This window comes from Triturus cristatus, chromosome 3_2 (genome assembly GCF_964204655.1).
Source record: "Triturus cristatus chromosome 3_2, aTriCri1.1, whole genome shotgun sequence".
Taxonomy (NCBI): domain Eukaryota; kingdom Metazoa; phylum Chordata; class Amphibia; order Caudata; family Salamandridae; genus Triturus; species Triturus cristatus.
The window spans coordinates 591,160,939-591,187,465 of record NC_140584.1 but is presented as its reverse complement, the minus strand read 5'-3'; the positions used below and the strand labels follow the sequence as shown (position 1 = coordinate 591,187,465).

The window sequence follows — 26,527 nt, the reverse complement described above, 5'->3', positions numbered from 1 at the left end:
CTTTCACATTGCGGTTCACCACGCACATCGCCAATATCTCCGATTTGTGATAGCAGGAAAACACTATCAGTTCAAAGTACTTCCATTCAGGTTAACTACTGCTTCCAGAGTGTTCACAAAATGTCTAGCAGTAGTGGCAGCTCATCTCCGAAGACAACAGTCATGTCTTCCCATACCTAGACAATTGGCTCGTCAAAGCGAACACACACCAAAAGTGTGTACAACACACTCAGACTGTTAGACCTACTACACCAATTAGGTTTCATTGTCAATATGCAAAAGCCTCATCTTCAGCCTCTACAGATAAAGTCCTATCTAGGAGCAACTCTAAACTCTTACACAGCTCTAACCTCTCCCAATGCAGCCAAAATTATAAATATTAAAACTCTGTTACTACGGTTTCAGACCAACCAATTTCTAGCAGTCTGGACTTTCATGTAACTGCTAGTAATTATGGCATCATGCATTGCAGTAGTGCCTCATGCAAGATTACACATGGTTGACGTACGGTTGCTCCTGTCACTCCTTGTGAGACTGCACCAGAACTGTTACAGATACTACAGTTAGCTCTGGAGTGGGAAGCAGCTGACGTATAGTTTGAATGCATGTTAAGGTACAGCAGTCACCGGCCCCAGTACGGCATAATCACCTGCACATGCTTACGAACTCCTGTCTGTCATGTACGCTGCCAAAGAGTGTTTTCGCTTAAAACAATAAAAACAGATTTAAACAAAAAAAACAAAAAAAAACAAAAGCAAAAAGGAACAGATACAAGTCAATATGGAAAGGCAAATCAAAGTTTGTGACATCCGAGAATACAAATGCACTTTCATGGATTGCTAAAAGCAAAAATAGTTCCCTGAATGCAAGCAGTAGAAGCATGCAAAAGAAAAAAAATAGCTTCTTTACCATCCTTTTGAATGCATGACTTATGACCTTCAGCTGCTTCTTTTCAGGGGACTGTGATCCATGTATGGCACAAGCCATACGTGGATTGAATAGGGCCATTGAATAAGAAGAAAGCAAACCAAATAGACATGAAAACCAACCAATGGTAATCAGTGAGCTTACCCAAAGTATAGGTAATTGTCCACAGCATCGAAAAAGGCTTCGGTCACACCTTCGGGCCCAGGTGCACACTGAGAGACGTCTTCCCATGCCCCGCCTTCGGGCCCGGCAAAGAAGCCTACTAAGCCTTCAGGCAGATCGGGCTCGAGCCAGCCTGCCGTCGGTACCAAAGCACAATCACCGGTACCGAAAAAGAAACAACCCTCCTCCTCCATGCCGACAGCTGTTTCCACATCCAAGCACACGGCACCAAAACCCACAAGCACCGATTCGTCGACACCGAAAAAACATTCGGAACCGAACAAAAAACCACTCCAGAAGGGTTCGGATTCGGAGCAAAGGAAAACTTCGGAACCGAAAAAACAACAAGTTCCATAGGCCACAGACACTGTAAAAACGCACGGCTCCAAACCAAAACAACACAGAACCACTACAGAGTCGGTGACGAAGAAGCCTACGGAACCGAAACTCTCTGCACCGAAAGACCAACCTCCAGCAGAAGAGCTGTTCACACCAGACCCTGCTCAAAAGACTCTAACAAGGGAACCTAAAACTGGTCAATTGACTCTTAGTTCTAGGAAAAGTCCTCTAGATGCGCCTGCACCGGCTCCCTCACCTAAAAAGAGGGACCTTACCACATCTCCTCTACGAGTCCCGTCTCCAACTCCTCCACCACCTCCTCCTCCGCCTCCCCCACCTCACCGTTCCCCTACACCATCTCCTACACCTGTAGACGATGATGACACCTTGGATGACATAGGGGAGGGTCCGGACGATGTGCCACTAGGGGATCCTAGTCCACCTTCTTCCCCAGACCCCTGGGATGATTATAACATGCCAGATGTCCCTAATGTTCCACAGGATGACATCTACCCCTCCAGGCCTTCCCCTCCAGAGGACACCATAGGCTTTAATCAGCTTGTCCACAGAGCTGCCCATTACCATGGGGTTGATTTGCACATAGACCCCATAGAGCAGGATTTCCTAATGGATACATTTGACACCAACCAAAGGTCCACCACAATACTACCTATGCTTAAAGGGGTTATTAAGCATGCACTTGAAGTCTTTAAAGAACCTGTTAGGACTCGAGTTATTAACCCCAGGATCGAGAAAAAAAATAAAGCTGACCCAGCTTACATGAAAGGCCCAGTACCCTTAGACTCCCTGGTAGTTTCCAATGCTAGAAAAAGGGCCAATTCTCAGACATCAGGTGACGCTGCACCACCCGAGAAGGAGTCAAAACTCTTGGACGCCTCTGGCAAAAGAACAGCCTCACAGGCAGCTAACATATGGCGCATCGCCAATACTCGGGCGCTGTTAGCCAGGTATGATAGGGCACATTATGATGAGCTAGAGTCTATAATGCAGCACCTCCCAGATAAATACAAAAACAGGGCCAATGAGCTCATACATGAGGGTAAGCTTATCACCAACACCTCCATCCGTTGCGCTCTCAACGTTGCAGACACCGCCTCCAGAGCAGTAAACACAAGTATCCTTTTGCGTAGGCATGCCTGGCTACGCATATCCGGTTTTAAACCTGAAGTTCAAAGTTCCATCCTCAACCAGCCATTTGATCAGGAGCACCTATTTGGCCCAAATGTAGATTCAACCCTTGAAAAGATGAAAAAGGATACGGACACAGCTAAATCAATGGGAGCCTTGCAGTTGCAAGCTCACAGACGTTCCTTTCGTCACTCACCTTACAAGGGCACCCCCTGGGGCTACTCCTCAGACAACCCCTTCACCTCTTACAAGGCTCCCGCCCAGTCTACGTTTAACAGATGTTACCATAGAGGAGGCTACAGAGGCAACAAAGGCAGAGGCAAGACCAATAACACCTGCTCTGCCTCCACCCCTACCCAATGACTTTCCTCCACTTCCCCCAGACCATTCCACTCCGGTCGGGGGAAGACTACAACAGTTCCTGCCTGTCTGGACCAACATCACAACAGACAGGTGGGTGAAACCAAATAGTTCAATCAGGTTACTCTCTAGAACTCTAGAACTTACTTCTGCCCCCCCCCCCCCGCCCCACACATACCATCCATACAATGCCCAATGTCGTCAGAAAACTTATCTCTGCTAAAGCAGGAGGTGATCTCCCTCCTACAAAAGGGTGCAATAGAACTAGTTCCCCTGCACCAACACAAAACAGGAGTTTACTCCCTGTACTTTCTCATACCAAAGAAGGACGGCTCTATCAGGCCTATTCTAGACCTCCGACCTCTAAGCCTGTACATAGAATCACAATACTTTCACATGGTTACACTCCAGTAGGTCCTTACTCTTCTTTCACAAGGTGAATTCCTTGTTACTCTAGATCTCAAGGACACCTATTTCCATATTCCCATTCACGCAGCTCACAGGAAATATCTAAGATTTGTAGTGGACGGCCAACACTATCAATTCAAAGTACTCCCTTTCGGAGGCACAACAGCACCACTGGTATTCACCAAGTGCCTAGCGGTGGTGGCAGCCCACTTAAGAAGACACCACATTCACGTCTTCCCATATCTGGACGACTGGCTCATAAAAGCCAGCTCATACAGTCAGTGTGTAAATCACACTCACACCACTATCCAACTACTCCACGACTTGGGGTTCACAGTAAACTACTCCGTCTCATTTACAACCGTCCCACATACAACAATACCTCGGTGCCACAATAGACACTTCAAAAGCATTAGCCTATCCCAACCCGGCCAGGATAGCAAGCATGCAAGCTCTCATAACCAAATTTCAGCCTCAACACTCTCCCAGCACGAGTGTTCATGCAGCTAATAGGGATGATGGCCTCTTGCATACTTATAGTACCTCATGCAAGACTCCAGATGCGTCCTCTCCAAGAGTGCTTAGCACGCCAATGGAACCAGGCTCTAGGTCAGCTAACAGATTTGGTGTTGGTAGACGGTCGCACTCATCGATCTCTTCAATGGTGGAACACCAATAACCTTTCCAAAGGGCGACCGTTCCTAGAGCCAGTTTCACAGATAGTCATGACAGCGGACGCATCGCTCTCCGGCTGGGGAGCGCACCTATTACATCACACCATGCAAGGCAGGTGGACTCCTCAACAAAAGTTACTCCACATCAACCACCTGGAGCTACTAGCCATTTTCCTAGCCTTAAAAGCTTTCCAAAAACAAATATCAGGCTAAGCTGTCTTAGTCCGCACAGACAACATGACAGCCATGTACTACCTACAGAAACCAGGTGGGACACACTCTCTGCAGCTCCCTCAACTGGCACAGAGCACATGGAGTTGGGCTATAACCCAGAACATCTTTCTCCTAGCGCAACATGTCCCACGAGTCCAAAACACCATAGCTGATCTGTTAAGCCATCAAACGCAACAGATTCACGAGTGGGAACTTCATCCACAAGTTCTTCAGCCATTCTTTCAAATATGGGGGCAACCAGAGATAGACCTCTTCGCCACGCACGAAAACGCCAAATGCCCAAGCTTTGCCGCCAGGTATCCACACCCGTTGTCCAAAGGCAATGCAATATGAATGAATTGGTCTGGCAGATTTGCGTACGCCTTTCCACCTCTCCCACTCATTCCAATGGTGGTGCGCAAACTACAGCAACATGCACTGACTCTCATCCTAGTTGCTCCAACTTGGGCCAGACAACCGTGGTACACCCCATTACTGGAACTGTCGGTAGCTCTGCACCAAAAACGACACCTCTCCCCACGCCTCCTAACCCAGAACTGTGGAGAGATCCAACACCCGGACCCAGCTCAGCTCAACCTTGCGATCAGGCTCCTGAGGTCTTAGAATTTGGTTACCTTAAACCTTCCTCCTGAATGCATGAACGTCATTAAAGAAGCTAGACGTCCCACCACTAGAGCCTGCTATGCAGCCAAGTGGAAGAGATTTGTAATATACTGTCATAACAACAACATCAATCCCCTAGACGTGTCTATCCAGCACATCATAGGTTACCTACTACATCTCCAAAGGTGCAACTTAGCCTACACATCTATAAGGCTGCACCTCGCTGCCATAGCAGCCTATTTACAAAATAGACAACACCTATCACTTTTCAGAGTGCCTGCCATCAAAGCCTTTATGGAAGGCCTCAAAAGGATAATTCCCCCCAGGGTACCACCCTCACATGTGTGGAATTTAAACATCGTTCTCACCAGACTAATGGGTCCTCCTTTTGAACCTCTACATAAATGTGAGCTCCAGTTTCTAACATGGAAAATTGCTTTCCTAGTAGCTATCACTTCTCTTAGAAGAGTTAGTGAACTGCAAGCGCTAACTATTCAGGAACCGTTCCTACAAATCCATCACAATAAGGTTGCTCTCAGAACCAATCCAAAATTCCTCCCTAAAGTAATTTCTCCTTTCCACCTCAATCAGTCTGTAGAGTTGTCAGTGTTCTTCTCGCAGCCACAGACAGTCGCAGAAAGAGCTCTTCATACCCTAGATGTCAAAAGAGCATTGCTTTATTACATTGAAAGGACACAACCTTTTTGTAAGACCAAACAACTTTTTGTGTCATTCTCACCACCACACATAGGCAACTCCAGATCAAAATCTGGGATAGCTAGATGGATTGTTAAATGCATACAGATCTGCTATCACAAAGCAAAACTTACTTTGCCTATTCCTCCTAAAGCCCACTCTACAAGAAAGATAGTGGCTTCAATGGCATTTTTAGGGAACATTTCCCTTAGATGACAGCTGCAAAGCAGCTACATGGTCTACAACGCACACATTCACAAAACACTATTCTGTGGATGTGCAAACAAAACAACAAGCTAGTGTGGGCCAGGCTATACTCAAAACACTATTTCAAACTACTGCAACAGGTACTGGTGGTCGCCGCTAGGGATGGGTACTGCTATACAATCTATGCTAAGTGTGTGATCTGCAGCTCATATGCCTCGAAAGGAAAATGCTACTTACCAGTATGCATCTGTTCTTGGCATGTAGAGCTGCAGATCCACACATGCCCACCCGCCACCCCGGGTACCTTTATCTGTTCCAGTACTATCTTATTTAGATACAGCATACATGGGCATCTTTATGTCTCTTACAAAACTTCATCTTATCCAGTATTGGGGTATCTTTCATAGATTCACATACCTGAATCAATCCCCGTCGCCGAGGCGGGAGTCCCCCGGTTAATACAAAAGTAGTGCCAAGAGTAAATAATAGTAGTAGGCTAAAAGAAAAAGCCTAAGGCCTAAGTCTTAGTAGCCTATCTACATCATTATAGTAAAAAGAACCAAAGATTGGTCCCAGCCAATCAGCTGCTAGCACCCTTCCCAGCAGAGGCAGTTCTCCGATTTTCACCGCACGTCGTGTGTGAAGGGAGTTTCCCTGAGCTCTGCTCCGTTTCTTCAGCTATTACTTCTTTTTGGATCATCCACTATCATACTTCATTACTCTGACCCTATTAAGGCAGTAATATGGCAAAGTGGCAGAAAACAAGGTAATAGAAATATGTCTAATCTTTTCCTCAATCACTCTCACGTTCTGAGAGATGAGGCTACTATTGGGACTACACAGACTTTAATCTGTCACTTCTGATGAGGACAACGAGGATTCCTTCACCTCAAAGGAGAGGTCAAAGGGAGAGGTCGCGCCAGGAGCTTCCAGAGGGCGCGCAAAAAAGCCATAAAGACTTACCTTGAGTCTTGATAAGGCACTTCTCACAGAGAGAGGCAATTGTAAAAAACTTCCTCAGAGGCTGATCCTACAACTCCCTTTTCATCCCTGACACTACATCAGGGCAATCCTCTTAACCTGACATTAAGGAGTCTATAACAAAACTCCACATCTACTATTACTGCCTCACCAATATTGACCTCATCTACGATGACCTCGTCTAGGATGGCGTCCTATGACGGTCACGATGGTAGTCTACGACGGCCTCATCTACGACGGTGGTCGTCGGCAGCCTCATCTACGACAGTCGTGGACGACGGCCTCATCTACGACGGTGGTCGTCGACGGCCTCGTGGACGACGGCCTCATCTACGACGGTCGTCGACGACGGCCTCATCTACGACGGTCGTCGGCGACGGCCTCATCTACGACGGTCGCCGGCGACGGCCTCATCTACGACGGTCGCCGGCGACGGCCTCATCTACGACGGTCGCCGGCGACGGCCTCATCTACGACGGTCGCCGACGACGGCCTCATCTACGACGGTCGCCGACGACGGCCTCATCTACGACGGTCGCCGACGACGGCCTCATCTACGACGGTCGCCGACGACGGCCTCATCTACGACGGTCGCCGACGACGGCCTCATCTACGACGGTCGCCGACGACGGCCTCATCTACGACGGTCGCCGACGACGGCCTCATCTACGACGGTCGTCGACGACGGCCTCATCTACGACGGTCGTCGTCGACGGCCTCATCTACGACGGTCGTCGTCGACGGCCTCATCTACGACGGTCTCACCCACGAATGGCCTCATCTACGACGGTCTCACCCACGAATGGCCTCATCTACGACGGTCTCACCCACGAATGGCCTCATCTACGACGGTCTCATCTACAATGGCATTGCCTAGGACAGCCTCATCTACGACGGTCGAATATATATATCTATATCTATATCTATATATATATATATATATATATATATATATATATATATATATATATATCTTGGATATAGCTTTGCTTGCTTTAGGACTACTCCATTTAAAAAAAAAAAAAAGGAGAGAAAGATGTTTTTCAAACACTGAGGATGCTATTTGGGAGTTTATGAACCAGCGTCTCCCACCATCTGCAAACGACAGTATATGGTTGTACTGCTTGCTACTCTGATTCAGGCATGTGAATCTATGAAAGATACCCCAATACTGGATAAGAAAACAAGTTACTTACCTGTAACTACAGTTATCCAGTATTGGTATCTTTCATAGATTCACATGCACCCACCCTCCTCCCCGGCTAGTCAGTTCTCTATAGCTGGGATACTTACTTCTCACTTATGCTAGGAAAATCTGAGGAGAACTGCCTCTGCTGGGAAGGTTCTACAGGGTGCTAGTAGCTGATTGTCTGGGACCAATCTTTGGTTCTTTTTACTATAATGATGTAGGTAGGCTACTAAGACTTAGGCCTTAAGCTTTTTCTTTTAGCCTACTACTATTATTTACTCTTGGCACTACTTTTGTATTTACCGTGGGACTCCCGCTGCGGCGACGGGGAATGATTCAGGCATGTGAATCTATGAAAGATACCAATTCTGAATAACTGTAGTTACAGGTAAGTAACTTGTTTTCATTTCCCTGCTGGCGAAAAACAATCTGAGGATGGAGCCGATGCCCATGTGCACTATGGTCTGAAGGAGGAGTCACCTATCCCGTGACTTCCAAAGACTTTTCCAGGACAGAAACAAGTGCAAACATCTGGGTCCAACACCAGATGATGATCTATGCTAAGTATGTGGATCTACAGCTCGACATGCCAAGAACAGATGCATACTGGTAAGTAGCATTTTCCTTATATTTTGTCACCTGATTGCCACGTGTTTCTCCATAGCTGTTTTTAACACTCCTTACGTGACATGATCACAGTTGGTGGCATGCTGTTTACTGCATGCCTTGCCATGTAACATGTATTATGAATAAATGATTCAATAGTGTAAATTTTTCCCATTACCCTTCCATGTCAGCCTCCTTTTAAGGTACATCATGTTTGGGTGCTTAGTGTTTGGATTCCGTAGCATTCAGGATTTGGTCCCAAACATTGTGTAGATTAGATTCACTTGGTCCTGACTAATTGCCCATTGATCTTTACTGACTCCACGATGGCAAGAAACCTGTCTACCTTTTAGACTCCTGGGCTAACGGGGATCATTGTCTTAACTGGTGGCCATTACTTTTTTAATTGGATAAGCAAACTTGCCGAAAAGAACCCCATTTTAGAAAATTGCTTTGTCTATTTTAAAGTCTCAATTCACTACACTCATCTACATTTCCTTCATTCTACACCCAGGGCCCTACCCTGTACTTCACAGACTACATTGGGGCAAAAGATCGCCGATAAAGAGTCCCCTCCAGGGTGCCTGTAGGCTATTGCAATGCTGGATCTACGAGGAGCAAGCCCGATGTTGAAGCATGACTCCCATTTGGGTGTGTGAGGAGCCCTAGTTCCAAAAAGGAACCATCCCTCCGCTTCTGGTTCCCATACATCTGACCTGATACCTCCCTTCTTAGGAACTGCATACCGTTTTTTGTTACAGGTCAAAAAAGACTCACCATGGGTCTTCTAAGGAGCGATGTCCGTCTGACAAGCACAAAGAAAACACAACATCTCCTCAGAAAAATCTGAGACCTCAACTTCTGAACCAGCCACACCATCTCCTCAGGTTCCCCAAAAGTTCAAAACAAAACCTTGTCAGCACAGTCGACTGAGAAATTGTAGGCGTGCACACCATCGAAGAAATCGGCTACTGCTCTGTCGACAACGGCATCCACATGACCCCAGTGACTATGGTGATCATAGTCAGTTCACCGATGAAGACAACCATGTAGACGACCACACAGTCGACAGTGAGTATGCCATCAACGGATAAGTTAGTTACTACTTCGTCTGCAGTAACGCCATCGACCGTGATGGAGTATTCTCCATCTCAACAAGAGAGACTACATTTAACAGATGAATTCCAAATATATCCACATAAACCAGTTTCAGGAGCACATGGTATGTGTACCAAGAGTACTAGTAATAGACTTACGACTAATGCTTACAGACTACTACAAAAGATTCCCAACTGCATCGGCCTCACCTAGACCGGTTACTGTCCCTCCTCAATCTCCACAAATACAGCCTTGGACTCCACAAACTCTGTCAACAGCCACTTCTCAAAGGCATACACCACAATTAAAAAATATTCTGGTGGATGACAGCATGTCTACAGTACCACAATTTGTTGATTCTCCACCTAAAGATATAGGAGGATTTCATTATTTCCTAAAACGAGCTGCAAAGATTTGACCTTCCGATAACTATGAAACAATCAGACTGTTTTCTTGTGCGATTTTAACGAGACCTCTTGCAAAACCATAAGAGCTGTTCCAATTCTGGATTATATAGAGGAGGAAGGCATTATTACAATGAAAAATCCAGCAACGGTAGCTGCTGTTTTGCCGCATTTGGTAAAAATATATAAATCTCTTGAATTCCCCGACTTGCCTAATTGGGCACTTCTTTCAGACTTGAAGAGCAAATACAATTTTTGGATGTAGCATATGATGGTGAAGCTCTCTTTTGGAAACATATTGATAAATCTTTACAATCAAAGGCAGATACTTATACAGCTAAGTCTTTGGGTACTCTGGATAGAAGACTACCCTAGTCCAGAGATTCCCCAAGAAGTGTAAAGGGCTCAATGTAAACCCAAAGTGCTCTATTAGTGGCAGTGTGGACGAGAGGCACTATCGGTTCAGCTCACCAAGGCCCAGGGGATTTGGCTGCAGGGGTGTCCTTTGACGTTGGATTCTCCTTTCCAGAGCTGGTCGCGGTCGGGGGTGCCTCTGGATTCGGTCTACAGGCGTTGTCGTGTAATCCAGGATCTGTCAGCAAAAGCTGGACTTGGACTCAGGATTGCGGGGTCACCTTTTCTGGATTGGTGCACCACCTGGACACAGGCCGGAGTCATCTGGTGCAGAGTGGTCAAGGATCCCGGTTCCGGAGGGCACCAGAGTCCTTGGCGTTTGCTTTTTGGACAGAGCCGCTGTCCTCTGGAGTTCTGGTCTTCTTCAGAGGTAGTCAATTCTCCCATGGTTTGTGGAGGTCGCTGGCTGCTGGACAGACATAGTTTCTTTGCATGATTCTTAAAGGCTGCAGACAGGCCAGTAGGGCTAGGGCCAAGTCAGTCTTCCTCTGCACAGCGTCTTCTTCGTCCTTTTTTATGTCTCGCCTGGCGTTAGCAGCGCGCATGCGCTGCTCTCGCCATGCGAGGGCTTCCTGGAATCGATACAATTCCAGAAGTCGTGTCGCTGCTCCGCCTGCAGTTTTGATTTGTGCGCATCGTTTTGCGTCATGGATGATGCAAAGCACAGTGTAATGAGTGCCCCTGAGGCAATCATTACACTGAGGGTTGCCACCCTGTCGGCTTTTGGCCTCGCCCACCGGGATTGGCTCTTTTACTTGCAGCGTGACACAGTGCCCTCTAATTGCTGGGTGAGCACTTTCTTTTTTTCATTCGCACAATGGCGTGGTGTGGTGACAGCTTTTTTTAAGTCAGCGGTATCATGTCGTCCTCACAAGCGCAGTAATTGTAGCGGCCGCCTGTTTAGCTTTACTTTGTTGTGAATGTGTGAACGGATGCTGTCTTTTTGAGTTTCTCTTTTCATGCCTTCTTTCGGGTTTTCAATTTTGTGACATACTTCGAGCCTGCCTTGCATCACAGAGAAAATCTCTCCTAGCTCCCTCGCCCATGTGTCGGTTACCTGAATGGCTAAAGAATTGTGATTGTTGGCCATGGCACAACCGTGTCTGTTTTGCTGTGTGCCTCGTGACACAATATCAATTCATGTCAGGTATCCGAAAACACTTTGTTGGTAGTTTCTTTTTAATTGTGTAGGCACTATTTTCTTTTCTTTGAGCATGCTATGAGGAAGAGTTCTGATTTGCAGTGCATGGGTGTCAGGGTACATCTCTGTTCTAGCATGCACATCCTAAATCTTGTTTTAAACGTGACTGACAGCAGCACCTTATCCGAAGAAAATGCCTCGTTTTTTGTGCAGAAATGACGTCCGAATTTGCTCTGCAAGGTACAGTTGCACGTACCCCACACAAATTGCACACATACAAGGGCCTGGCACCGCTGTCTACTTGAATGTCAGCCCCACTATTGCTTAAACCCTGTAGGAGCGGAGGATCCAACTTCAGCTTTTGTATTTATAAAGTAGGTATTACAACTACTGTAAGTCTTCTTTCCTCACGCCCGTGCCACGCTTTAATCGCATGCTTGGCAGGATCTAAGGAATGCCATGTCATCTGGAAGAGTAAGTTGTACTTGTGCTGGTGGAGCGGAATATGAAAGAGGGTAGGGAATAGCAGATGTCGCGCAGAGAGAAAGCATGACAACTCTTACTGAGGTTAACTGAAGTAACAACACTATGGGTAGGCAAACATAAAATCGAATTCACTCCTGTTAGATCAACAGTGTTATGAAAAATTCTAATAGATCCAAAATAGTGGTTTGTCTGAAATTTGTTCAGGTTGGCTTGGCTTAGGTGATAAGGAAAGAGTATAACAATAAACTTTGTAACCAGGCTGCTTAAAAAAAAAAAAAAAACTCCTCCAGTTCACGCATGTTCAGTAAATGTTATTTGGGTGCATAACTTGGGCCCATCTCATTTAAGACTGACAAAAAAAAAAAAAGCACCACTCTACGACTGCTAAATTACACGTGTCAGTCACTGGAGAAAGCCAAAGTAATGCACAGTCACAAGGCCAGAATTTTAATATTGGGCTATTTATGATGACTGAAGTGGTCACATAGTTCATTCGAAATAAAGTGGAGCCTGGAAGGAACTGGTGAGGAGTACATTTGGGCATCTGACGCTTAATTGTTTTTTTGTCTGATGCTGCTGTGCTGTCATTTCGGTGACAGTTATGACTTTGCTTGATAAAAGATGCCCTTTCTTTAAAGTCCGGAAGGTTGGTGTTAACATCACTGCGAAATGGATAGGATTCCACATTCTGGGGCCTATGATTAATTATTTGGAGATGTTTGTTACCATTATTGCCACAGCACTTTGTGCTTTCTTAAGTCCCGTGATGCAGTTGTTTGGCTGCCCCAGAGACACGATGTTGCTAATCTTTGCTACTTGGAATTTCATCTCGAGAGTGGGAGTTCTAATATGTTTCTGGTTTCTTCTCTATTTTATTTTGGCAGTGGCTGCTTAGAGTGACTTGGTTCGTTTGTCAGTTTGGGCTTGACTTGCATGGCAGTTTTTTGGCATACGACTGTGGTCATATTAGGGGTGTCACCTGACCAGTTTTCTGCTGGCACTACTAGTATTTTAATGTCTGGGCCTGCCCTAAAAATCGCCTTCTGCAGGTATTTTTTCAGCCCTTATCTGTACATACTTTAAACAGCAAATATAAACAGAAAACACTTTTAAACTGTGTTCAAGAGCTGCGTTAATGATCCCTGACTAATTATTAAAGCAAACAAATACAGAAAAGTCATGTTGGAAATTAATGCATCCGATTGTGTTTAAAGTTGTACTTAATGTCACGTTTGAGCCTTTGCAGGCTCTCAAAACAACAACATATGGCCAGTATTTTTGTCTTGAAAAGGTGGCAACCCTAGGTGAGTTATGTGCCATCTAGTACCACTGGAGGAGGCTGGAAATCATTTAGCAGTGCTTTGTGTAGAGCCTACTTAAGTAATTCAATTTTATTGGTTTTGGTTTCTGTCCAGTGCTTGATGATCATGACCAGTCAGTGTTTGGTTATCTCGATGTGGTTGTTGAGTCTCTCCGTCTCAAGCAGATACCTAAACGCTCAGATCTTTTTCTGACATTGAAAAAGATCTGAGCATTAAGGTTTTTACTTGGAAGCATGTCTCTAGAGTCCGTAGAGAGGGTCATGCAGGAGTTTCATGGATGTGTTGAATCTGTTGTTGAAAGAGTGCAGTGCCATCTAGTAGTTGTCTTCCTTGTCCGTACTCAGGTAGATTTTTTTCTCCATTAGGTGGATAGTTTGCCTATGTATAGCAAAAGTACATTTGCACATTGACTTTCTTCTTCTGTTTTTCTTCAAGGAGTAAATAGTTCTAACTCTCGCTCTCACTAACTCGCTCTCACTCACTATCTGACTAACTCTCTCACTAACTAACTCTCTCACTAACTAACTCTCTCACTAACTAACTCTCTCACTAACTAACTCTCTCATTAACTAACTCTCTCATTAACTAACTCTCTCATTAACTGACCGACTAACTCACTATCTCACTAACTGTTACACAAGTGCTATTTCCCAAGATTCAGCCTCTTGTTATTTATACCTATACAAAAAAAACATCACTAGCAAGCATTAGCACATGCAGAAACAAGTTGCCAGCATTCAAAGGACAAAATTAAATCAAGACATTATTTATGGGTAATACGTTTTTTAATATGGTCTTTCACTTGTACGTCATGCTTTCTTGGTCATATATAAGGTAACAAAAATGCTTTGAATACTTCTTTATTATAACTTTTCAGCATCCTGCAAACTGATGTACAGCACAGCTTAAAAACATAGGCCAAGTCAATATCTCTGGCTAAACACTTATAAGGTCCAAAGGCGAAACCTATTGGCTATGCCAATGCTTGTCGTCTTTAGTCGACGGGAACTTGTTTCAGGGTCTGGGAGAGCCACCTAAATACTAGATTTAGGGGAGTAGCAGGTAGGGCCAATATGCATCTTGCCTGTGGTAACTACACCCTCAATTATGCCACCCTCCTGTGGGAGCGGTCATAGTCTTAGCCCTGATTGGAGGGTTGTCCCCATTTTCAAGATGGTGGGGACTAAAAGTTGTGCTTCACCTCGCCTCCCCTACCTTAGGGGTGGAGTTGGCATAGGTGGGCACACTGCCTATTCTACTAGGTATCCTGCCGGTTTTCCCGCCCAAAGTGGGGGTGTAAACTGGGTGCTGCCACATGCTGCTAGCAGCAGAGGCTGGGGGTCGCATTACAAAGGTGGCAGGGCAGGCCTTTGAAGCATCCCTCTCGAGCACTGTGCCCATTCTGGTCCCAGAAACATGTTTGGTGGTGACAGACTGCCTAAAGGTAGTTTGTGGCCACACCAGTGTTGGTAGGTTTTCTGGGGGCACCTCTGAGGTGCCCTTTGTTTCAATAAATCCCACACTGGCATCAGTGTGGGTTTATTGAGAATAGTTTGGTACCAAACACTCCTGGGTTCAGAGAAGCCATCATGGTGCTGAGGTACTAAAGTTGTCGGGGTTCCAGATCATATACTCTCTATGGCTTCCCTGGTACTTACAGTATCTATGGATAGGCTTAAATATTGCTCATGCAGATATGCCCACACATAAGATATAGTGCACCCTGCCTTAGGGCTTGTAAGGCCTCCTGGAGGGGTGACATACCTATACCTGAGGCAGTGCTGTTTGGCATAACACATAGGGTATTGTGCCATGTGCATTTTGCCGTTTTTCTCTTCACCCAGGCATGCAGTCCGCAGTGGCAGTTTGCATGGCCTGGGTGAGGGGACCCTAGGTTGGTGCTGCAGCCCTAGGATACCCTCTTCAGTCCCCATGCCGTAGGTTCTAGGGACTTACAGGGGGTAGCTGAAGTGGTGTCAAACAAGGGACAGTTTTAGGGAAAGAACACTGACTGGCAACCTGGACAGCAGGGACCAAGTACTCTATAGTCAAAGTTGTATCAAAAGCCAGGCAAAATGTGGAGGGGGTACTGCAACAGAACCCCATTTTGTCACACCAACTTATATTACAGCAGTTTCAACCCCAGCACCAACAGAGCAAACCTCTTTCAGAAGCCGACGCAAGGCAAACCCAGAGAAGAAAACAAGGTCCACAGGGTAAAGACAGGCACCGGTACAGCTCCATCTCCTCTTTTATGCCTCGGAGATCAAATTTCCGATCACCTATCCGAATGTAGAGAAATAACAGAGCAGTGGGTGATGGACCTAATTGCATATGGTCAGACACTGGAATTCATTCAAAAACCGCCTCAGACTCCAGCCCTATAGTCCCCACCAAAGCATCTGCATCTTCTGAAGTTAGAAGTCCAAAACGTGCTCAAAATAGGAGCCATAGAACGCGACCCTGGAATCCAGAAAAGAAGGGGCGTTTACTCCTGTTACTTCTTGATCAGAAAGAAGTCAGGAGAAAGGAGACCCATTCTGGATTTGTGAAACTTAAATATCAAAGAAAAATGACATTTTGCATGGTCCTGATTCAAGACCTCATTCAACCTCTGTACCATTTAGATTATGTGACCACATCAGATCTCCAAGATGCTTTTTTCCATATTCCAATTCATCCAAGCCATTGAAAATGTTTCAGATCCATAGTAGCCGGCAGCCATTATCTGTTAAAAGTTCTCCCATTCGGTCTTAAACCAGCTCCCTGTATTTTCAATAAGTGCCTGGCTCCAGTAGCTGCTTTCCAGAGACAGTAGGAACACCAAATTATTCCATACCTAGACTACTGGTTGGTCAAAGCGCCTTTTTATCAAGCTGCAAAGAAGTAAACCAATGGCATGCCTACGTCTTTTCAAGAAATTAGGCCTTACGTTGAACCCACAAAAAGGAGTCCTTCAACCGTCCATTAAAAAAGCATTCCTGTGGTCTACTCTGGATACAGTGAAGGACAAGGCATATCGAACAGCAGAAATACGAACAAAATAAATAAATAAATGCACTTGGCATGTGTAGCACAAGGAAACAAGCATTTACAATGCAATGGTCTCGGCATTGGTAAAGTTAGAGCTATTGGCATTGCTCATGACATTATTTTTGTTTATGTTTTTGTTTTTAAAACATTTAAAGAAACAGCATTGTTATTTACAATGTCAATAGCTTAATCACTCTCAAACGCGAGACCTATTGCATTTGCACCCACACACAGAGCCACACACCCAAAGCCACTCACATTGAGCAACCCACACACAAATAGAGCCACCCACAGAGCCACCTACACACACACAGTTACCCACACACAGACAGACCCACCACGCATAGAGCCACCTCCAAAAAAAAGCCACCCACACACAGAGCCACACAGAGCCACCCACACACACAGAGCCACCCCCACACACACAGCCACCCCCACACACACAGCCACCCCCACACACACAGCCACCCCCACACACACATCCACACCCACACACAGCCCTGACAGGAAGGCAGGGTAATACTGGCCTGGCAGGCTACGTGTGGTCGGAAGTTTCAAGACTGGAGATAGTCGTGTTCTGTATTCACCACTGTGATGAGGAGGGGTTAGGAGTGCTCAGAATAAGGGAAGTACTTCAACTCAAACCCTGAAGGAGAGGCACATAAAAGTGTGCCCCAGTACTCCCCCCCCCCCCCCCCAGAGGACCCCCCCTCGCCTGTACTCACTGTGAGCCTCCTGAGCGCCTATGACACTAGCCACGCACCCAGTGCCCGGTGGTAACATCGGCCGCCCCTCTCCCTAACGAGGTCCACCCCCTCGCCTGTACTGATTGTGCCGCTGTTGTGCCGACCTCCTGAGCGCCATCCCTACTGTTCATGGGCCTCTTGCGGAACAGGTCTGCTAACATATACATAGGGAGGCTGCCAAACCGAGCGTGGTGTCCCCACGCTCGGTAGTAAATAAAACAAGTGAAAAAAATAGGAAAATTAAGAAGTCAAGTCTCAACTAAATCAAAGTGAAACAATAGAGAAAGAGAGTAATGAACAATAAAAACAATTAAAACAGCGACAGAAAACAATAAGAAAGAAATACAACAATTGGAAAGTAATCAAGTAGGATAACATGGGATTAAGAGCTCTGTAAAGAAACAACGAACAGATTGAAATTATTAAAAGTATGTCTCGATAAAAGTAAAAGAAAGACACGTGATGATTGAAAGTATAGATGAGAGATAAACTAAAGCAAGTGGAGTTGAGGCAGCGCCCATCCCCCTACCCTCCGTCACCACGGCACTGCTGGGGGTGGGGGGTACAGGCCTGTTGGCTGGCAGGCGGGGGCTTTCACACTCACCTCACTGATCGTATCGCCCCAGGCTCCCCTCCAGCAGCCTCCAGCTCCATGCTCAACCCTAGAGTGAGGGTGTATCTGCGCCAGGGTGCCTCCTTCCACAAGTGTTTCCCGCCTGCACCCCTGAGGCCTAGAAGCCCCCGCGGCCCGCAGAGACCCTGAGCACAAAGTGCCTGTCAGCGGAACAAAGAAGGTGCTCCCAACTCTACCCGGATCTACAGCAGCCCTCCCCCTAGCTGTCTTTGTAATTTACTTTGATCATGTGTCTTCTTTACACACTCCCTCTCCACACCCCCTTTCCGCCCCTCACGTTCCGTGTTGCCCGAAGCAAAACTGCATATTAATAATAAATCGGTGGACAGTGCATGCTGTGTGGTTGTTCACGGGAAGGACGGCTGGGGAACCCGGAGTGCACCGGGAGCAGGCTTAAAGCGCACGCAGGAGTGCACCAACTTGTCATGCTCACTTCTCCCTAAATTCTCCCTCACCCCCTCCTTTCTCTCCATCCAGGGAGAAGTGTTCTCTGTGGGGAAAATGGGAAAGCAGGTTCTACGGGGACGGCAAGTGGCAAGCAGATGCCGTTCCAGTAAGCGACCTCGGAGTCCTATTTAAATGGACTGGTCGTGGACGGTGGCTCGCATGCCGTGGTCACATGCCGGGAGTCGCAGAGGGGACTGCACAGCGCCACGCACTCTGAGCACTGCTGGGCACCGGCGAGAGATCTGCATGCTGCTGAGACATGATATCCAAACACTGGCTCAGACCAGGATTTGTGCACTGCCGAGAAATCTGCACGCTGCTGAGACCAGACATCCGTGCACTAGGTTTGAGGAAGGCTTCTCTAACTTCTCCATGCTTAGAATCACACTGTGGCAAACAGTCGTCCCTTTCAAATGCAAGGGCTGTTTTAAAGCAGTTTCGTTTGTCTTTATCAACCAGGATAGTTACTAAAGTATTTAATGGAATGTGCACAACCGTTTGAAGGGCGAATCCCGTAAAAGCTTTCGGAATAAATTGTTCGGGTGACTCAACGCTCGCCAACAATTATATTTGTTTGTTTTTTAAGGACTAGAAATGCAGAAGTGCAATCTTTACCGATTAGTTAATCAATGCCAAAGAATAAAACCTCGGAATAAAATAACACGAGAAACGAACGTCTTGCCCAGAAACGTTTAAGTGTATTATTACTCGCGACAGATATCAGCAGAATTAACGATTCCAAATTACTCCCAATTCTAGTCCAGACTTCCGTTCGACAAACCACTCTGTTCAGTGGGTTCATTTAAGATGAACAGTTACCCACTCCCAGGGGTGCACGACCAGGGATAGACCACGACGCCCCTGGTGACACGGAGTCACCCGGTAACTCTAAAAAGTATCCTTGCTTATAGGGGTCTGGTGCCGAGGGCCACAACAGAGCTAGGGGTGGCGCTGGATTGTTGCTTGATTGGTGTTTGCCCTCTTGCATCCTGCCCTCGCGCTCCCGTTGCTGTTTGGCCAGAATTTGGTCTAGTTTCAAATATTAGCTCACCTGAAGAAGAAACTGAGTGCACAAATACAGCGCAAAGACACGCGCTCACCTTCTTCGCAGGCGCCGGGGGGGGGAAGCCCAGTGCCAGGAGCCCCAGCACGACCGCCGCTCTCATGCTGACGTTGTGTGCAGGTCTCGGACGCATGCTGCTGCTCAGACGTCACATTCTCGGGGATCGCAACTGCGAGCTCGAGCCGCGCTCCGTAGCCTTGAGCTTCCCTTCAGGACTCCCAGGCGGCTGCAGCTCTGTCACTGAGCCGAGAGCTCGGGGGAGGGCCCAGGCCGTGACTCGCTGCGTCATGCATGACTTTCAGGCAGGAAGCGCTCCTCTTACTCCCCAGGGAGCGGAGCTTTAACTCTTAACCTGCCGGGTTTCCCGTCAGAGGCCAACACGTGTTTTTCATGTTCAAACTGGACCCTTGGAGAGGTGAGGAGACCAGAGCAGCAACCGGACGAAGGGGGAGCGGACGAGCACACGACTGCCTTTCTCCGAGGCACAGCAGAAAATGCCTCGGAGAAAGGGAGTGTCCTTTTCGGATTGGGGGGCGTGTTTTGCTGTTGTCTCCTCCCTGAGACTTCTCGCAAAAAACACGCCCCCCGATCCGAAAAGGACGGGGCATAATCGGAGTGACTGGACCTCTTCTCCAGTGGCTGGCCAGCATTTAAGAGGCCAGCCAATGGAGAACAGGAGAGAAGAGGGGCGGGTGCAAGCCCCTCTTCTCAAAGTCATTAAATCTCGCGAGCGAGACTGCGCAAGCACAGCCTTCGCTAGCCGAGACCTAAAAAGGTCGCTTTAGTTTGCCTATTCAAATCCTTATTAGAAATTATGTCCCCATGGATTTCTTTGGTTCTGCTCTGCTGCCTTCCAATGCAACAATTACAAGAACTAGACAGGCAATAGATCCAAATGCAAGGATACTTTGATGCAATTCGTGTTACTCAAGGGATACAAGCAGCACTTTCTTGGTTGGATTCACAAGGCAAATCTCTCCACAAGCCTAACCTTCATACCGAAAGTTCTGCTTTTGGTAATCACAACAGATGCTTCCTTAGAGGTTTGTGGAGCTCATCTTCAAGATTGCAAGCAAATGGGAGCCATCTCAGTTACTTCTGTATGTCAGCCTTCTGGAACTCAAAGCAGTGGACCTAGCTTTACAAGTGTTTCTGCCAAGGATTAACAGTGCTCATCTGCAGACACCACCACAACTATGTATTGTATAAAAAAAAAAAAGGGAGCATAATATCCCAAGAACTGTCTTGAGAGACACATAAGATATGGGAATGGTCAGTCCGTCATCAGAAAAGGCTGAAAGTAGAACATGTGCTTGGGCAACTGAATGTCCTTGCAGACACACTAAGCAGGGTGAAAAACCGCCGCAAATGGGAAATCATTCAAAAGGTTCTGGCGGAAATTTTTAGTCCACGGAGCAGACCAAATTTAGACCTGTTCTCGACTTCCCAAAATTGGAAATGCCAATTCTTCGCAAGCTGGCATCCACAACCAGGTTTGTGGAGGAATGCATTTTTTATAGCATGGTCCAGAATCTTTGCCTACGCTTTTCCTCTGTTACTTCTCCTTACCTCGCTTCTCAGAAAGATGAAAGTGGAACCTTGCAGGCTAATACTTAAAGCCTGTGATGGCCTAGGCACATATGTTCACGGAGCTACTTCCCCTATCAGAGAAACAGCACATCCAACTACAACCACTTCCTTATCTACCAAAGATGAACCAAGGGCAAGTACTTCATCCGGACACAAAATCCTTACACTCACAATTAATATAATGAATTTGAACACTTGAACATCCCAAGAGAATGCAAAGACATCTTGGCAAGAGCTAGAGCAGATAGTACTAACAACACTTGTAATCTTAAATGGAAGCATTTTTGTATCTGGTGCCAAGAGTAAAAAATACACTGTATATAATCTACACCAGAGGAGATTCTTCCTTACTTATTGCATCTGGCGCAGTCAAGTCTCACTCATGCCTCAATTAAAGTACACTTGGCGGCAATTACATCGGCAAGGAGAGTAAGTCAATTACAAGCACTCACCATTGAGTAGCCTTTTATGCAGTTCAGGAGTGAACGAGTGATCCTACAAACAAATACAAGATTTATTTCAAAGGTGCCATCAGAATTCCATTTAAATTAAGCGATAGCATTCTGTTCAAGGCATGTGAGCTGTAGGTCACATGCTGTGCATAGCTCACCATCTAGTGTTGGGTCCAGATGGTTGCACTTGTTTTTCTTCGAAGAAGTCTTTCCAGTCACGAGGTAGGTGACTCCCCCTTTTGATGACAGTGCGCATGGGCATCGATTCCATTGTTAGATTGTTTGCCGCAGAGGGTGAGAATGGAGCAGTAGTAAAGAATAGAGATGTCCATGCGTATGCATGTAAATTAAATAGAGAGGTATCCAGGGAGGTGGTTGGGCGCATGTGGCTCTACTTGCCAAGAACAGATGCTTTTTGGTAAGTAACATTATCCGTTCGAGGCATGTGAGCTGTAGATCACTTGCTGTGCATAGATTACATAGCAGTATCCTCCCAAAGCGGTAGCTAACCTTTAGCTGTTGGAGCGGTTTGAAATAGTGTCTTAAGTACTACTTGACCTACATTGTCTTGCTGACACATCTACACAATAATGTTTAGAAATGTTTAGCCAGGCGGTGTTACATCATCTCTTCCAGTAAAGCTGAGCTCTCTTTGTAATTTATACCATGTTTTCCGCTCTTATATTGTGCATAATTAACGTTGCATATGTTAATATTTGTATCTGTATATCTATATATATACTGTACTGTTTAACTGCTGTTTATTCTGATTCAAGCATATGAATCTGAACGATCCAATACTGGAGAACAAAATAAGTTAATTGCCTGTAACTGTAGTTCTCCAGTATTGGTATCTTTCATAGTCTCACATGCGACTCATTCCTCTAACCCAGAGTCTCACCTTATCTTTGGTATTGTTTCATATTCACACTTGTGCTAAAATAATCTTGAGAGAGGGAAGCCACTGAGGGGAAGCCTCTAGAGGGTGCAGTAACCTGATTGGTTGGAGTTTGGTTTCTTTCAAAAGATATGTATATGTTCTAAAGTGAAGGCTCTGTAGTTTTTAAAAGCTATGTTTAGCATTGCACTGCTTTTCTAGTTTTATTGTGAGACTGTCACTTTGACAGGGAATGATTCAAACATGTGAATCTATGAAAGATACCCATACTGTAGAACCACAGTTACAGGTAAGTAACTTAGTTTCTTTAGTTGCAGGCCTGAATTCCTCCAAAGTAGGGAGTCCTACCTGCCATTGGCATTTAGATGCCTCTTAGCTCTTCACAGTTAATTAATCTGTTCTTTCTACAGTTTGCTGATTGTGATATATATTCAAGGGAATACATTTGTGAAGGGAGGCACATGTTAGTTTAGCAGAAGTGAAAGCAAATAGGTTGAAAGGAGAGTGGGAAATCGGGAGGGGGGGAATCTCAGACATAACATTTGCTGGAACCGTCTCCGAGCCTTTCACTAACAACTGAATCCAATGTTGGGCTATGGCAAACTTACGAGGTGCGTGTAGTGTTCCTTCTCAGATGTTTGCTCCTTGTTTCTCTGCAGAAGACGCTTCGGGATAAGGAGTTGGAAGGACTGCAGGTGAAGATCCAGCGGCTGGAGAAGCTGTGCAGAGCTCTGCAGACTGAACGCAATGACTTGAACAAGAAAGTGCTGGATCTCAGTGTGCCTGTCCCACTTGCCAACCATGTGGAATCTCTTGAGACCATGGCTGAGGAGTCACCCGCAGACTCTCACATGGTGGCTAACAACATTCCGTGCCCTGAGGGATGTTTGCATTCCGTGCCTCCAGTGGTTGTGGAGAGCACTGGAGGTTGTGGCGATGCTGCTTGTGAGAACTGTGCTGCTGCTGAGTGACACTTTAACAAGTGTGGGGGAAAGGCAGGAACTCTGATACTTCTGTGGGCTGGAAAACAAAATGCGTTGTTTCCCCCTTACCCCCCACTCCAAAAACAGATTTCAGTGCCTGTCGCCCCTGCCTACAACTTCCCATTTGGCCTGATTGAAAAAGTTCTTGGAGTGCAAACCTGGAGTGGTTGCACAGGAGGCCACTCCACCGGAACATATTTTTGTTCATGCCCTTGTGGGCGAATGTGAGACTCTGTTGTATGTGCTAATTTGTGCACATTGCAACATATTCTTACTCTGTGGTCTTCAGAAGTTCCCAGGACTCTGTGTGGTCTGCTGGATGTACAGCTACATAGGGTCACATGTGTCCGTTGTGTTAAAATTGTGTGTTTTTCTTTATTTAAATGTACAATGCTAACTGTTCGAGAAGGTGGGATGGTTAGAGTTCTTTTAAGCAAAATATAAAACCTTGTATCCTGAGAAGAGGTGCTGCTGAACATCCGTTGTAGGACCCCTGGCCCAGTGAGTAATGATTTTAATTAAGGTGGGTTTACCCTAATTTCCCTCTTCCTGGAGACAGGCAGTAATGGGCCTTCGCTCGCTGATTGGAATGTAGGTCTTGTTGCTTGGCTCTAGTCTTTAATTGCTAGTGCCTTAAGTATCGCAGCTCAGCCACCCTGCAGCCCTATGCTGGGCTTAAGACAACAGAAAGGGAAAATTGGTACCCACAACGCACTGTCAAGAGTTTTCTTAAAGCCTTATTATCTGTGCCTGGGGTAAGCCTTTTTGAGCTTGCCTTAGAATTGTTTCATAAACAGTGTGATATTGTTCCCCACCTTTAAACGCACAGACTAACCTCTAATGTACATTGTTCTGCTGAGCATTGTCTTTCATACTCACTGATAGCATGGTATTCCATTCTGTGTCAATGGCTTTATGTTCTTTTACAAACGAGCAATTGTATTACATGCACTTACTAACACCATGATATTGTTTCACTTTTATTGTCAACTTGGCATTCATTTCTCCATTTATAACATTCCTCATCATACGCTGACTATATGGAATGCCTTATTGCCACCATAGCATTGCATTCCTTGACCTATCATAACAGTGTGCCCCAATTTAGATATGTCCCCGCACTATGCAGACAGATTAAGATATGTAATTATCAGTGTTCTTCAACACTGATGTGGCATGACTTACCAAGCATTTTCTCTTACACACAGCATACGGTGTAATTCGCTCAGCATTGTCCCCCTTTATACTAACAGCACAGCGTGCCTTTCTCAACATCATCCCCACCATAAATCATTGGTGTGACTCCGCCATCACTGTCCTGCCCACCACCATGGCGAGCGATGCCTAGTTATGTCCTCTACTTACCAAATGCTTGGCATTGCCTGCCCATGTTTTTCCCACTACAAATTGATAGAATGACTAGTGTGGATTGTCCAACTCTGTGCATCATTGTCTCTTGCCCTGGCCCGGTCTCAGTACTCATCCTTCAGACAATGGAACACTGACCTTTCGTAATGACCTCAATTCTCACTTATGCACTTTACATTCTCATGTGCAATAGTGCAGTTGAACATTTGCACATGGTGGAAGCCTTGTCCCTTTATGTGGCCATTACAGTATTTTACATAAGCAGTGGACTCCATCTGGGGGATGAATGTTGAATGCCAGCTCTCACAGGTAACCGTGTGATGTGAGATATTTCCTTCTGCGTGAACACTGTGCATGAACACGTTTGCAAGTTTACGCTGATTTAGCTTTCTTGTTTTTCCATTGTTTCTTTGTCCCTCTTACTTTGCAAACCTATTTACATACAGACATTTATCTAAATGGCTTTTCTCCTGCTACTGATACCCCCTCTGGGCTGCCAGTCCTGAATGGCACATTTTTGTGGTGTCAAAATAGTCAACGAAGTTAGACGTCCAAAGGTGAAGCCACAGGCGCAAATTTTGAAGAATTTAAGCAGTTGTTTCTGTTATGGTTCATTTGTCTATGGCGCTAATGCAAACAAATATATAGAGAATTTTGGCCAACTGTCTAGATGTCATTTATTTGGGAGGTGACAGGGTTCTTGATGCTCCATGTTGAGTACTCTAAGATTTATGTGAACTGGACACTTCTCATTGTCAAGCTGTTGTAAAGGAAGGTGGTACATTAGGCATGAGTACAACTTTGTTGTTCATGAAGTGGTGCCCTCCATGTATTGCAACTGTACAGTTTCTTTGGGAATATTTCAAGCATAATGTTAGCCGTGTCCTAATAGGCTACTGCAAGAGAATATGGATGTTGAAATGGGCAGAATGACAGTAGAATAAGTGTTTTTGTCCAACCCTGACATGAGTCTTATAAAGTGTAACCACCTACTTACTGCAGGATGGATTTATTTTTTAACCACACCAGGATAATCTACAGTTTTGCAGCAGGAATCCTTTTCTGGATTCACATGCTGTGCATTATTTCGCCATCTAATGGTTGGGTCCGGAATTGTTTTTGTGTTTCTTTTTGTTTTTTTGCAGTGTCATCGACCACCATTTGGTGCTAGGTCGATCCCTTGTGTGATGTCAGACGGCGTCCCGGAAGTTTCTATGCCTGGTAGCCATCTTCAGGTTCTTTTTTCCGCTGTTGGGTCTAGAAGCAAAGGGAGACGCTGCAAAGTTCTGGGCAAAATTCCAAGTAATTTGAGTGAGAAAACCATCGGTGATCGACTGAGAAGACTCCGGAGAAGGAGAGAGACCTCCGGACAGCTTTTCCCTTCAGGGGACCCGTATGGAGCAACTACGCAGATGAATCAAAAGAGGGCGATTTAGGCACCATGGAAAATACCCCTTTCGAATTTTGCCCAATGTGTCACCACAAGTTTGCACAGTGTGATCCACACGTTTGTAACCTCTGCCTGTCGAGGGATCACAAGAATAAAGACTGCGAGGCCTGCGCAGTGTTCGTGTCGAAGACAGTCCAGGTACGCCAAAAGCAAAAGGAGGACCATTATGCAGCCATGCTCCAAAGCCAGAAATGACCATCACTGAGGGACTTGGGCCTCCCAAGCGACGAGGACGACCAGGGAGTGACCGCAGAATCGATACACGGGAGAGGGGGTCAGATGTTGAGATCCTCGAAGGGGACACTGAGAATAAGAGTGCCATGAAGAAGGCGACGAAGGACACAGAGAAGAAGACGGACAAGGTAAGAAACCCTCACCTGCCGGAAACCAAGGGCCCGGAAAAGAAGGTGCAAAGGGCAGCCCAGGTGTCGAAGAAAACTATGACCGAGGGTCAGCCGCGACC

General features: G+C 46.0%; 1 protein-coding gene across 3 annotated transcripts in view; it reads left to right on the top strand.

Annotated features, from left to right (window-relative positions):
• The window catches only part of TXLNA (taxilin alpha), a 101,684-nt gene extending 76,408 nt beyond the window's left edge, over positions 1-25,276 (top strand). For all 3 annotated transcript variants that reach the window (XM_085648438.1, XM_085648437.1, XM_085648439.1), the window contains exon 11: positions 22,923-25,276. In XM_085648438.1, coding sequence (XP_085504564.1) covers positions 22,923-23,234 — 312 coding nt within the window. In that variant the 3' untranslated portion in view covers positions 23,235-25,276. The remainder of the gene's footprint in view (positions 1-22,922) is intronic.
• Positions 25,277-26,527: the final 1,251 nt, after the last annotated feature.